A 14,612-nucleotide genomic window follows, 5' to 3' on the forward strand; every position below is an offset into this window, starting at 1 on the left:
GAGAAGAGAGACATTATCTATAGCAAATCACTACTATCCATTCTTCTTAAGCACAGTTCACAAGGATTGGGCAGGAAGTATTTAGGCCAGCGGTTCCCAAATCCTCAGACCCTCAGAACCACCTTGGAAGCCCTAGACATTCTGAATCAGAATCCGAATCTGTATTCTCAAAGATTGCTGAACAAATCTGAGGATCAGGAGGAGCAGACTGGTGCCAAATCTGATTTAGGCCATGGTCTACTTGACCATAAGATCGGGAGACATCAGGATATGTGGCTACATGGGCTCAGAGCAGAGAGAGAAATTGATGGTTCCACTTCCAGCTCAAAGACATGCATGAAGACCAGCTCAAAGAGCTCGAACCAAGGCTCCACAGCCAGTTCCTATGCACAGCAGGGCTATGGAATTGGTTGGTGACCTACCAAGCCTCTCTGAGGATTGTACTTTACTATGTGCTGGGAAGTTCCAACAGATAGAGTATCAGCTCCTGAGAGACATTTCCATTCTCTGAGTACAAGTGCATCAATAAAGTCAACAATGAATTCACAGCTGAAAGAGCTCAGCTCTTCTCTCTGCTCCATTTCACACTCAACGTGTTAAAGGATAAATGTGGGGAGATTTCCCTCAGCTGATGCTTCCCTTGAATCAATGGACTCTCTCCTGCTGTACAGGGACTGGAATGTTCTGTTCAACCCACAATGTAGGAAAATTGGCCTTAATCTGGGGAAAATTTAGGGGTAGACTCCGCTCTTTGGCAGGCCCAGTCTCATCCAACTCTAGAGGGATTCTGCTCACCTCCACAGTGGGTAAATCCGTAGAGGGTGTACCCTTTGTTGCAAGCACATGTGAATGTGCCAGGGTGGTTGATGCAGCTGTGGTCACAGGTCCTATCCAAAGAGCATTCGTCCACATCTGTAATTGTCAAAAGGAGAGGGGAGCTGAAACCAACTCTGCTGGATGCATGGAGAGAAGAACACATTTATAATCACACCAGTTACTGACCAACAACAAAAACAACACAGAGTAAAAAATTATCAATTCTCCCATTCGCTTGTGCTAAAGAAAGTGCTGAGCAGCCCACAAGAAGTATACTCACTGTCAGGACCCTTACTACCAAATGCTATTGCAAATTGCACCTGCCTAAAAGATCAATTGGTCTCTCTCACTCATATTTATTTGCAGGGCTGAGTAATTCAAAATATTTAAATGAAGGCAAATGAGATAACATACCTAAGAAAGGTGTGTAAACTATAAGGTATTACCTGTGCATCATTATCGTTATATTACTATTGGTAAAACAGCAATAGCAATCTTATAAGCCATGGCCAATTAAAAGGAGAAAATACTTGAGTTGAAGATAAGTCTGGTTCCTATCTCTTTTGGATCTTTCCAGAATTAGTCTTCTGGCCAGTTGATCCTAGGTTTTAATGCCCTCTGCACTAAAAGAATACATTAACATTAACATAAAATAGTGATTTTCTATTGCAGACACTGGAATTTGATGTTTAAGCTCCAAACTAGATTCTCTTGGCCAATCTCTTGGCTTCGTTCCTCCCCCATGGTTCGGTCCCACAGGGACCCTCCCTTTCTTGTTCAGTGTGGAGGCATCCTTGGCTTCAGCTGAGGTCATGGAAACTAGCCTCAGGAGGCTGCATTTGCCAATCTAATCACCTCTTCTTTCCTGGTCTGGTCCTCACATCTCTGCTGCAGACTAGAATTTCAGTGCTTCACTTCTTCAACTCTTTGGAGGGTTTTAACAGAGTTACAACTTGCGACTCCAAATGGACAAACCAGGACCAGTGCAGGACTCACTGGAAGCCAACTAGACGATTGCTTGACCTCTTTTTCAACACCAAATATGCAAAACTACAGTAATAAAAACCAAACATTTGGAAGGAACTGGAGGAATGAAAAAATGAAACAAAAAAGGGCAAATTCTTACAAAACCTCTTCATCCCTAACTTTTCCCAGAAATCCTGGCAATTTCTTCAGTAAATTTATTCTGTGCAAATATTTGTTCTACCAAGAGTGACCAGTGAAAAATGAGAAAAATTCAGTTTCTTCCATAGTAATTGATGTCACTCTATGAGTTCTGTTATTACTATCAGCCAGTTGCCGAGAAAGTGGACTCATTCAGTAGCTGACTTTGGCTGCTCATGATGCATTTTCGCTTTGCCAAAAATAATGAGATCGCTTTTCTAATTCCTTTTTAATGTGTTTACACAGCTTAAAAAGTATTTCATGCTCTATACATTATGAAACATTATGTGGAACAGCAAATTTGCTTTCCAAGTCAAATGGAAGAAGACCACGCAACAATCATGTAGAATAAAATTGCTGAATTTAAAGGGGGCTATGCTCGAACCGCCTGACAAATTATATATTAAGAAGAAAAACCAAGAGAGAAATCTAATTGACACCATGAGGTTAAAAAAAGGTAGTTACATCTTTATAATCTGAAGTGAAATCAGATATTATTTTCCGATTTTGATTTAATTCTGGGATTTCTAGCAAAATAAGTTAAGCTATTCTTATTCCCAGAAATGGAACAGGAATAAGTGACAGCACGTCTTTCCTGAGAGCTTCTTCACGATTATCAACAGGGCATAAAATGTGCTCATCTGAAAATATACATGATGCACCCCCAAAACAGATTGCCACCGCCCAAAACAGTTATTAACGTCAACAATTGCTATTCAGAGAGGCTCCATTGATGCACACCTTATGTGAGAGGGATGCTTCTGCGAAGGGGACTGCAATCCTGCCCAAAGACCGACCAGCCTCTCCGCCACTCAGTCCCCTCCCTCCCTCTCCACCATCTCTCTCCCCAAGCACCAAAGGCTGGTCATGAAAACAAGGGCTATAAGGAAGACGTCAACTGGTACATGACCTTGATTATGGGTTGACCCCAACTTTTTGCTAGGAAAAGGTAGGTGAACTAAATCTACAGCTTTCTGCCACCAAAGTTTGTTATAAAATCCATAACATTAAAGGAAATTTTAGAAAAGGAAAATTATTCATAATCTCAACACTCTAATGCAATCCTGTTTGCATTCTGTGATCCATTCCATGTCCAGCAGCGAGCTCTGCTGTAGTCACACCACATGGGTTCTTTGAAGTGTCCTTTAACCATTAACAGCTTAATTTCCAAAATAGACCTGTGAGCTACATCAGTATTTTATTCTAACTAACAGACGACATGAGTGAAGCATGGGCTAGAGGTTGGATTAATGACTCCATCAAGAAGCCCAGCGAGCCAGTCTCTGCCAGGGTGGGGTTTCATCTTCTCTGCTCTGACCAGCGGGCACTGCACAGCACAGCTATGTTTCGGGACATACCTTGGCAAGACTTCTCGTCTGTTAATAATTTAAATCCCTTTCTGCAGCTGCAGTCAAAACTGCCCACGGTGTTTTTGCAGAAATGATCACAACCTCCATTGCGGGTCTGGCACTCATCAATATCTGTAACAGGCAAGCATCAGCAAATCAGCCAGTGATACTTGCCCCGTTCCCCACAAATCCCTGAAGTGCTATTGTGTGTGCTTCATTATCCTCTGAAACAAAAACAGACCCTTAAACGCATTTAAGAATGTTTGCTGATGTTTTTAATCTTACACGTGTTTTCTTGTCTGGCTTAACCAGTTTTGAAAGACAAGCGCCTCTTCCCCTTGAGAACTCTGCTTAACTCTGCCCTTGACTACCATTAAGGAAACAAACTCTGGGAAAGAACGGTGATGCCGTTATGTCCTCATCCTTGCACTGTTCTCTCAAGATAAGATGGCTGCCTTCGGTATCCTTTCCATCCCAGTTTAATGATTAAAGTTATAAGGAACTAGAACATTTGCTTTGGCAAATTACACAACGATCAAATAGCCTCGATGCTGTTAAATGATTCCTGATACTCAAATTAAGCTTATCTTTTCTCAGTTTCATCTGCTAACTGGTTATCTACTTTTTATCATGTTAAAGAACTAAGCCTTTGTACTCTTGCTCATGGAATACTAGCAAGTCATTGGGGTCCCTATTCATCAGTAAAAGTTAATGGTACAGTTATTCATTAAGTCTCTAGATAATAATCTTGGCTGTTATTTATATAATAATCTCTAGGCTGTTATTTATGATATGTTGATATTATCTCTTGCAAATGAACTTTTCCTTGAACTTCCGCCTTTTTCTAACAAGGCCACTGCCTGAAATGGATTATTTGATGCTTACAGAAGTTGACCTTCTCAACAGTTAGAGTAATTAAGTCGGTTCTAATTAAGATTACTCAATTATAACCTTCCACGAGCCCAGGGAAGAAAAGCTTCCATCAATATGAATCATAAGCAAATCTGGAGTCACTCAGGAGGTGTGGAGGGGAGGAGCTGCCTTGATCCCCACACAGTAGCAACATGGAGAGGCACAGGCTACCTTTACAGGTCTTCCCATCCAACTGGAGAGTGAATCCAACGGGACAACTGCAATGAACACCTGTTGAAGTATCCTTACAGGTGCGATCGCAGCCTCCATTGTTGACAGCACAGGTTTCTGACAAGGAGGTAAGAAAAAGGCAGTCAGCTTCCTAAAGAAGAGCTGATACAGCTGCAAGGAAAGGGATACTGGTGTAGTGTTAATACTTGACAAAATTCATGAAAGCCAAGAAGCGCAGTGGGGTACTCATGGTTTTATCCCAAGTCTCTGCCACCTACAGGTGAGAGACAGGGAGACAAAGTGCAGCTCCTCCCACCCGCCTAAATAGGTGACGTCTCCCCAGGAAGCTTGACAGGGTAACCAGAGGGGTAAACATGCCTCTCCCAACCAGCTGAGCCTTGCCCCTCTACTGGCAGATTTGAAGCCACTAAAAGTTCCTGTTGACCAACAGCCAGTGACCTGCTAAGTGTGACCACATCTGGCAGGTTCAATGTGAAGCCCTTCAGCATGAGTACTGGGCAAAGCAAGAGAGGGTATGCATCGCCTACCCCAACCATTCCCTTGCTGCACACCAATGACTTTATCTTTGCAACTGCCAACAAACTCAGATTAGAAGTGTACCTTTCCCTGAAAAGAGAAAGATCTGTCATAACTATATGAAAAATCAGCCACAGTTGTTAAATTGTATCTATCAAGATGAAGAACAATAAGCAAATGGCCTTCTAGTTCTGCATTTCCTAGAGTTATTCCAAATAATAAACAAATGCTATTTAACATTCACCCAATTGTCAGCATCTAGGCATCTAGAAACGGATTTTACCTCCATAGCTACGCCACTGTAGAGGCTTGGGGGACAAGCTTAGTGCTGATTAAATAGGACGTATATGTTTATCTCTGCTGCCTCCTAAAATATCACTTAAATGAGAGGAAAAAGACTTTAAAAAGTTTAAATCCTTAAGGACAAATAAAATAGAAGACAACAGACGAGAGACGTCAAATCTTCTGGAAGTTGCGTTTTGATGGAGGAACCGTAACTGGCAGAGCAGAAAGCTAAACCCTCGCAGTCGGCAGAGGAGATGCCAACAAGCAGTAATCTCATACGAGCCACAGAATCCCAGAAAGGCCCAATCTTACAATTCATTTCCTCAGGGAGATAAGAAAAGTGTCCATGAAATAAGAACAGGTTCCTACAACAAAAGACCAAAGTAAAATTCTTGAAAAGTTAAAATATAAAAGCAGAAATTTAAAAAGAATCCTGTCAAGGGATTACAAGGGAAAAAAAAAAAATTAAAAGCCTCCTAGAAAGTAGAACAAAAATATCAAGGAGAGAAAAGAGAAGAAAATTACAGGATCAATCCAGGAGTTACAACAGCCACCTAATAGGAGTTCCAGAGAGAAAGATTAGGGAAAATGGAGAGAAGAAAATTACCGAAGAAAAAAGAAAATTTCTCAGAACCAGGGGACTTAAATGTCCCTACTGAAAAGGCCCACTGAGTACTCAACATAACAGGTGGGAGAGGTCCCTCAGTGAGGGATCTTATTGTGAAATTTCAGATCACCAGGGACAACCAGAAGACCCTGAAAACATCCAGAGAGAAGCTTTCATAGGTTCCACACAAAGACTCAAGACTAAAAATGACTTTAGACTTGAAACGACACTGAATGCCCAAAAACAATAAAGCACTATTCCAAACTCTGATGGAAGATTCTTTCCAGCTCTGACTTCTATACTGAGCCAAATTCTCAAAGAAGGGTGAAGGTGGCATATAAAGGCATTTTTCAGGCGTGCAAAACTTTTAAAAATCTTTATCTACCCATATAAACTAACAAAATCGACGACATGGGGTCCACCGAAACAGGAAAGTAGTGAAGGGAATTGCCAGGCTGCTGCTAAAGGCAAGGCCCGGAGGAGAGCTGTACAGCCGGCCCAGGGAGGCAGCCCCACCAGAGCAGAGTGGAAGCTTCAGAAGAGACTTTTTAAGAAGGAAATGGAATTGACAAGTTACCTGCTGTATCTGAGCACATTGAAAAGGGTTTTAGAGCTCCGTCAGAAATTTGCAAAAGAATCAGTAAGAGGTACTTAGAAAATGAAGCAAATAAAGAAAATATAATCATAGCCCCTTACAAGACTCAGGGGTGAATCATATTCAGATACGCATAGTCACAATAATATAAACGCATGTATTGATTTAAATCGTGATAGAATCATATTAAGGGTATAGGGAGCAGGGGAGAGTGTGTGCGCGTGTATTGGGGGAGGAGGCAGAAGAGAGCTAAGACTTAGACTTCTGTAGTAGAAAGTCGAAAGCTAGTATCTAACACTGGCACATCAAGATATAACCGGATACACTTTGCTTTTCTGAAATATGGGGGAGGGAGAGTCAGGAGAAGAAGAAACAACTAGGAGAAAGGAAAATCATTGCCTCTGGCAAAAGGGATGAGGGAATGGGAGGACATGAGACAAAGGAAATGATATGCTTCATTACAAGCTTAACAGCACTAATTAAGTTTTTGAAGTTTTTATATTATTCCTATGTACTATTTTAATTTAATGCAATTAAAAATAATCATTTTAATAGGGCAGAAAAGAGCTCAGAAATGTCACGAGCCTGGTAACCAATGGTTGCTCAATATCTCCCCTGACTATTAAATCCAGAAGCTATCAAAAGGTCGGTTTTGTTCAGGTCAAGCCAAGTTTTCTCCAGAACAAGTCAAAGGATCTGGCTGATCCCAACCCCCACGGCCACCGCCTCTACTTCTGCTCTCGTAGCCAGCTCTACCGGCAGACCTGCTGGCAGACACTCCCATGCCCCACAGCCAAGTGCCACTCTTCTCCATTCACCTCCTCTGCCATTGACATGGTCTGAGTCAGAAACAGAAGACTCAGTGGACAAACAAATCAGCCAAATCGCCACGGTAAGCTAGGGGTTGCCCAAAATGCCTTTGGTCACAGCTACTCAGAAGGAAGGGAGCTGACATTCCCTGACCACACACTAAGTCCTAGGCACTGGACTCGGGGCAACTTTGGATATTATTATCTTAGCTGAGCTTCCTGATAACCCTAAGAGGTAGATTTTATTACACCAATTTTAAAGAAAGACCAGGACACAGAGGCTCAAGGCAGATGCCCCAGTTTCGCAGCTGGCTGGGACAGCACTAGGATGCTAACCCATTAACTCTGACAGCTGGGCCAGTGCTGTCTGCACCATACCAGGGGTCTCAATGGGGACTGAGAAGAGCAGGGAGTGAAGGACAGACACAGCCTGGCTTGACAGGAGCTGCTCACCCCACTTCAGCTGGTCTGAGGGCACATGGGCCCCAGGTTCGGGCCTGATGTAGAAAGTTTGGGAGGGAAAGACACAATGGCCATGGCCAGGGGAGGGTGAGTGAGGCGCCTACCCATGAGCAGCCGCCGTTTCACCCGTTTATCCCCATCCGCCACTGACGTGGCATTGCTCTCCGTCACCTCCAGGGCAGGGTCCTCTGGCTCTACAAGAAATGCAAAAGAGCACAGTTCTCAGACTGAATGAGCCAGATTATTCATCCTCCGCACAACCACTTCTGCTGAAATCCCAGACATGAGAACAATGTAAGATATGTGACTTTCTTCACTCAATAAAAATGCATTGTAGCCAGGCTCTGCGGGAAACACAGCACGTTAAATGGCTGCAGAGCCTTAGTAAACAACAAACATGGAAAAGATCTTTGAAATATATTGCACTGACCAGAAACACTGGGAAATGCAAGCTTCCTAGTCACTCCAGTACCCTTAGTCCAGGACAAAAAGAATCTTGGGCCTGGAAACCTCTGAAACAGAGCTAGCAAAGGACACACCATAAAGGGCAGGGCAGGTGTCCTGCCAGAAATATGCATCCATGACTTCTGCAGACTGTAAAGGCTGCTGTGTCATCACAAACGGCTAGCTTTAACTTCGTGTCACCCTGGTTTCTTGGGATGTGTTGTCCCAGTCTCCAGAATACCAGCTTCAGGAGCAGCCTAGTCCAGGAGAGGAGAAAGGGCTTTCCAAGGTCGCACAGGGAGAGAGGGACTGCCATGCCAGGCCTACTCCACTCCCACTGCCATATGTGAAGCAGTAGGGGACCCATTTGGGGGCAAATGCACTGGAAACCCCCTGCATCTGGTGCTAAACACCATTAAGAGTTGGGGTTGGGGTGGGCAGGCTGGGCAGACCCTCACCCAGTGTGGGGGTCACCACTCACCAAGGCAGCTCCTCCCATCTGCGTGCATCTTGTACTGTGGATGGCAGCTACACTCTGGGCCTTCAGCTGTGTCCTCACAGGAGTGCTGGCACCCGCCGTTTCCATGGTTACAGGTCACTGTGAGGAAAATGAATCAACACATAAAGCACTGAAATTTCCACAACAAGGGCCGTGTTTGCTCCAGAAGAACTCTGATTTCCATTCAGCAAGGATTTGAGCACCTAGTACCTGCTAGGCCCTGTGCATAAAAGAGATAGCCCCGACTCAGCGCCTGTCTCTGTCTATGGGCACAGATAGTCACAATATGAATGGTAGCAATGCTGCATGACGCAGTTGAGCAAAGCCACACTGGAAGAAGGAGATGGGAGAGTGGGGGGAGATTTTCACTATTTAAGGGAAATTATACCAAACAATTCTAGACTACTGCTTTGCTCTATCAGGGGAAGTTTGTAGCTAATACAGCTCTCCTGGGGGTTTGGGAAATGTTATAGCCCTGTATGTCTGGAACAAACAGACAATATTTAATTTGTACATATATGTTAGGACTTCTCTCATCAGATTCCATCTGCATTAGGTTAGAAGGGAGGGTAATCAGAGGAAATGATGACTCTTTGCACACAATTAATGCAACATTAACCAATAATTATGAAGACTATGTATGAACCCATTGATGGCAGGCCAAAAAAAAACCCCAACTACAAAACTATCTATTCATCAAACCGAAAAGCAGTTACCCCTGGCAAAGGAAATGGGAGGGAGAAAGTTATATGTTTTCCTTACACACTTTGGGCTATTTGAATTCTTACATAGGCATTTGTAATTTTTCTAATTTAAAAGAATAAAAACACTTTTGCAACGTCAGAAACTGTTCTCTGACTATAGTTATGTAAAAATTGTGTACGCCTATGAACAACTAAAAAGGAATATGAAAAACATGAAAGAACTGGTTATGTGATGGAATTCTGGATCTTTCTTTCTCTTTTCTCAAGAGTGATTAAATTACTTCAGTAGTGACAACTTAAAAACATCTTAAATTTTTAAAAATAAACTTTCAGATATGCTACTGGCCCTTGAAAAACTGAAAGACTGAGAGTCTCGTTCCATAGGCGATTCTCAAAGGACCTGCGTCCTCCTTTTGAAGATACTTGGAGCCAGGATAAGTGGTCTCCACTCTGCTCAGCCCACTGAAGCCCTCAGGGACAGTCTCACTTTTAGGGGCCCTAAGAGTTGTCAGAACCTGTTGTTTGTGTGTGATGGTGGCACCAGCCCTGGCTTGGCAAGCTTCAAGGCTGCATTTTGCTTTGTGATGGAAACATGGGGAGAAGTCTCTCACCAGCGAAATTATTTCCTCCTCTCTTAACGGCTAAAGTCTATCAAACTGGAGGGGGTCTTCCAGAAGGTCCATGGCTTCAGGAAGAGACCCTAAAGGGAAACCCTCAATGTTTCCTGTGGCATAAATAGTGACTTAGGAACACCTTTAATGGCTGATTGTTTCCTATGATCCATTGGAGTTTCATTCTTGTGTTTCATCATTGTGTGGCTGCATATAGCATTCATTGATCCATTCATTAAACAAATGTGAACTGAGTACATCCTGTGGTTGACACCAGGGGAAGACCAAGAGGCAAAAATAAGACAAGGTCCCTAACTGAGAGGGGCTCATAGCTGGGGAAACAGACACATATATACACAATACAACCCTGAGTGTCATACGCTGTAATTGAGGAATAAACAGTGCTGTGGGAGCCAAAATACAAAATGACTGCCCTGTCTGAGGCCATGGCGGTGGCTTCTGAAGTAGGAGAAGATAGGGATTAAGAGCACCAGCCTTAGAATTAGGCAGACCTACGTTTGAATCCTAATTTTCCACTCACTCCCTGTGTGACTTTGTTGCTTTGCCTTCTCCATAATTTTCTCAACTGAAAATGAGGATAATAATACTTAGCTCATAGGGTGGTGACTGTAAGAATTCAATGGAATATGGTACATCTTTGGACAAGCCTTTGCACATAGTAAATGCTCCCCTCAAAGTAGCTATTCTCTTTATCATTATTAGAAGTCAGGCAGGATATTATAGGTTGAGTGAGAATTCACCAACCCAGGAAGGGAGGAGGGCTTGGAAAAGGCTTGGAGGCATGAGAGAATATGGGCTGTTCTCCGAAAGGCAAGGAGTTTGTTGTTTGGGGAAAGAAGGCAGGTGAGGCTTGTACAAGAAGCAGGAACCAGGTAACAAAGAGCTGTGACTGACAGATGAAGAATTTGATTTTATTCTATGGGAACGTGGAGACCTGGCCCCCAACATTCATACTCCTTACTCCTGAATTTCATTTCTAACTGGTTCCTTTATGAAACATCCTTTCCCTCCCCTACGGGAGACTACCCTTGTGCAACGAACTTGGTACTCAGTGGAGGTCAGTGTCTCATGCCAGCTGCCTTCCCTGAGGCTGCTGCTGTGCCATGAGGTGGCGTTTCTGATGCCGGGCTGCAGAAGACAACCTCTGGGGTAGGGTGGTTCCCAGCATGGCTGTGTGCCAGTCTGTACTTACAGATGCAGTCTCTCTGGTTCTTGGCCAGCTCAAACCCAGGCCTGCACTCGCAGGCGACGCTGCCCCTCGGGGCCTCCTTGCAGATGTGACTACAGCCGTGATTCGTATTCATGCAGCTCAGACCTTCTGCAAAACAGCAGCATGCAGCTGGTGACCATGCCATGGCGAGAATCCTGAGCCCCAGGGGTGCCGTAAGGGGACAGGAGGTGGGCCATAGACCCGCCTGCCTGGGTCTCCATCAGCCTCATATTCTAAAAGACTATGTCATTAAAGTCAAGCCAAGTCAATTAACAGGGACATGAAAAAATGTCTTATGTCATCCAAGAGATATGATGTCCCAACTCTCCTAAAATGGTAGGAGTCCTCCTACTACACTGAAAAGAAAGCACCCATCGGGAACTCTCTGTTGGCAGTGGAATCAGAGCCTGTGGACTCCAGGATCTGGTACTCAGACTCTGATGTCTGCCACGTTGTTACCCATGAATGGATGAAGAATGCAATGAGACAAGGAGAATCTCCCTAAGAAAACCTGCAAAAGGACTGATGAAGAGTCCCACCTTTTCACATACTCTAGAAGATGATTTTCAGAAAATTTCCACCTTCTCTCCACCCCCACCAAATCCATACTTCGGAGGTCACTGTGACTACTGTATTTTGGCTTCACCACATGGACACCTGCCCAGCGACCTCTCTATGTGACCACCCTCACTTGGTCCCTGGGCCTTCCCTCAGCAGGCTCGGAGCACAACACAACAACAGAATGGAGAGACACCTCATACATGTGGTTTCCTTTACCTGCTGTAAAATTCTTTTTGGGTATTCTAGAATTTTCATTAGGCCCCATCTTGTGATCACAGAGGTGGGAAAGGGATTATTTGCTCGGGTGGTTAAACACGCATCTAAATGACGTGGTCATAGCAAAGTATACATCCGTGTGGTTTGCAGCATCGCACCTCTTCTCAAACCCATGCCACCTGCCAGCACTCTGAAGGAACTATTATCACACCCAAGAGTATCCTCAAAACCTCTGCTCAGTTGGCACTGCATTATTAAGTATGTGTTCACGTGATGCTCCTTTGCATTTGGGTAATGCAACTCTAAAACATCTCTAAGAGTAGGGATTTTGTTCTCAATGGTTCTCTACTAACAAGACCCTCTAGTACTGGAAGCAGCACTGCTTTAAATCCGACTACAAAAAGTTTTCATTCAGCCTCTCTAGGATCCGAGACTGTTCTGTATTGTGCCCCTGAAACCTGAGCCCATGGGTTCTAACGAAGTCAAAAGTCACCTCTCTCCAACTCTCACCACAGAGCCGTCGATGCATGCTTAACTGGAATCATTGTTTTGATACAACAGATGTCATTTCTATTCCAACAGACAGTGCAACAGTTAATACATCCCATACTCTCTTAAAACCATCTCATTTTTCCTCTGACAGTTACAAGCTGTTTGAACGCCAGCACTCAATCTGCTGGAGGTTGCTGGGATTCATCACCCATTCCGAGGGCTGCTGTCAATGAACACAGAACGAGGCTTGTGCTAGATTGGTGGGAAGCTCTCTCTTTGCTCAGGCTGATGATTTCTGAAGACGTCATTTGCTCCCATCACCGAGATGGCACAGGAGGTGAGGGCTGTCTCGGGAAGCAGCGTCCTGTCCTCTTAGGAAGGCCCAGTGAGCATTACATCTGTCCTTGGGTCTGCAGAGCATTTTAAAGAACAGGCACCAGGAGCACCTAGGGGTTGACACAACAGTGCCCAAGAAAAGGCAGCCATAACACCTGCAAAGTCCGCTCCCCAAACAGGTCAGCTGTTGCAGCTGCTTCTTTTTCACTCTGTTTACGAGTCTGTTAAGACATTTGCAGAGTGACCTTTACTATCTCAGAGCAATCCATTTACACAAGAAATATTTTGTAAGAACTGACTGGGTGCCAGATGCTATGGGGATACACAAAAAAATTTGCCCCCTGATGTCATATCAAGCTAGACCTAAAGTTACCAGGAGATAATGGAGGTTTAAATGGCTCTGGAAATGCTGAGGATTTTTCAAGAGGTGACCCCAAAGCTTTTCAGAGTACTGTGACTCAAAACAAGGCCACTACTAGGGGAGAGAGAAGGATCTGGTCCAAACTGAGAGGTCAGCCACGGTCCTGGCTCGCCCCAGAAACGGTCCTGGCAGTCCTGTTTAGGGTCATTAGTTCACCAGGAGGGAAACAGCTCAGAAACATTCGAAACAGCCCATTCTGGTGGTCCCTGGGCTCAGGGTCTCACTGAAGAATATTTCTGGAAACCGAATAAAAATATGCCTTGAGAACGGGGCAAGAAACCTTCCATAAAAGGGGCAACAGGTCCTGCTGAGAGCAGAGCCCCCTCCCCACTATGCCGACACCTTCCCCACTGCCCTGAAAAGGCAGCAGTACAAACAGCTAAAAATATTCTCAGAGCAGACAAAACAAAAGAGGAATGCTCATTCTGAGAGCCTGAGCACCCATGAATAGGGACAAAGGCAGGCTGGGGCGGTGCGTCTCTCTCCGGCCTACCCCCATTACATGGGTGAAAACACACAGTCTCTTTAGCAGAGGTTTGGGGTCTCTAAGGATAAAAGAAATCAATAGCTTGAGCTTTCCCTCAGAATCAGCTATTACAATCCCCTACACTGAAGAACATTCGGTAAATAATTATTAAAAACAACAAGAGCAACACTAGAAAATCCTAGCTTGCTCTGTCACCTCCTTTTAACCATTTTTCGAGTATCAGCTGTGGGTTTTAAAGTCTGTTTTAACACAGTTTCTAAGGGTTTAACGTGCACACTAAGGAGGAAATCCTAAAGGAACACTGTTTCCAGATTGTTCTGTTTGAAGAGTCAAAGCCCTAGGATGGAAGGGGTCTCGGTCACAGAGCCCTACAATCTGTGGGCTCAGCTGCCGTGAATTCACCAGGCCAACAGGTTGGAAGACAACAGAAAATGACAGAGAGCCCTTCCAGACCACAACTCAAATTCTCGGATTTTGGTTTTAGCTCCAGACAAATATGTTCATTTTAAATACTCTTCAGGGGTTCCAAGAATGTCTGAATTGTAGAAAATTTAGAAAACACAGATTGGGGAAAGGAACTGTTTTTGTATTTACTTCTGTTATGAAGAGTGTGTGTCTGTAATCATCTGGGGGGCTGGCCGCAGGGGAGACAGGGGCTGAGCTACTGCGCGGTAAGTAAGTACAAGGGTAGGAGTGGCTTCGTGAGGGTGTAGGATCCACTGGGGGTGTTCAAGCGACAGCCTCACCTATAGGACCCCACCTCCCTCCCTGCCACCTGAAGAGAACGCCAGGGTGACTTCCCAAGAAGCAGCTTTGAAAAACCAAAGAGGAGAGGCCCTGAGATCCTATCACTTGTGCCACTGGCATCTCAATTCTGCCTGGAACTGAATGCAAAGCTCACAG

The 14,612-nt window shown here is 44.4% G+C and overlaps 1 protein-coding gene across 19 annotated transcripts in view; it reads right to left on the minus strand.

The window, feature by feature from the left end:
- SCUBE2 (signal peptide, CUB domain and EGF like domain containing 2) overlaps positions 1–14,612 on the minus strand; it is a 95,285-nt gene that overhangs the window by 36,530 nt on the left and 44,143 nt on the right. For 16 of the 19 annotated variants that reach the window (XR_011541604.1, XR_011541607.1, XR_011541606.1 and 13 more), the window contains exons 5-10: positions 11,179–11,304; positions 8,633–8,749; positions 7,812–7,901; positions 4,413–4,529; positions 3,339–3,461; positions 796–912 (exon numbers count right to left, since the gene is read on the minus strand). Coding sequence is in view for 12 of the 19 variants with exons in the window: in XM_070626290.1 (XP_070482391.1) it covers positions 796–912; positions 3,339–3,461; positions 4,413–4,529; positions 7,812–7,901; positions 8,633–8,749; positions 11,179–11,304 (690 nt within the window). In the remaining 7 variants the exon portion in view is untranslated. The remainder of the gene's footprint in view (positions 1–795; positions 913–3,338; positions 3,462–4,412; positions 4,530–7,811; positions 7,902–8,632; positions 8,750–11,178; positions 11,305–14,612) is intronic. The other 3 variants (XM_070626292.1, XM_070626301.1, XM_070626300.1) reach the window with 1 other exon arrangement.

The sequence above is a fragment of the Equus przewalskii genome, chromosome 6 (genome assembly GCF_037783145.1).
Source record: "Equus przewalskii isolate Varuska chromosome 6, EquPr2, whole genome shotgun sequence".
In the NCBI taxonomy this organism is placed as follows: domain Eukaryota; kingdom Metazoa; phylum Chordata; class Mammalia; order Perissodactyla; family Equidae; genus Equus; species Equus przewalskii.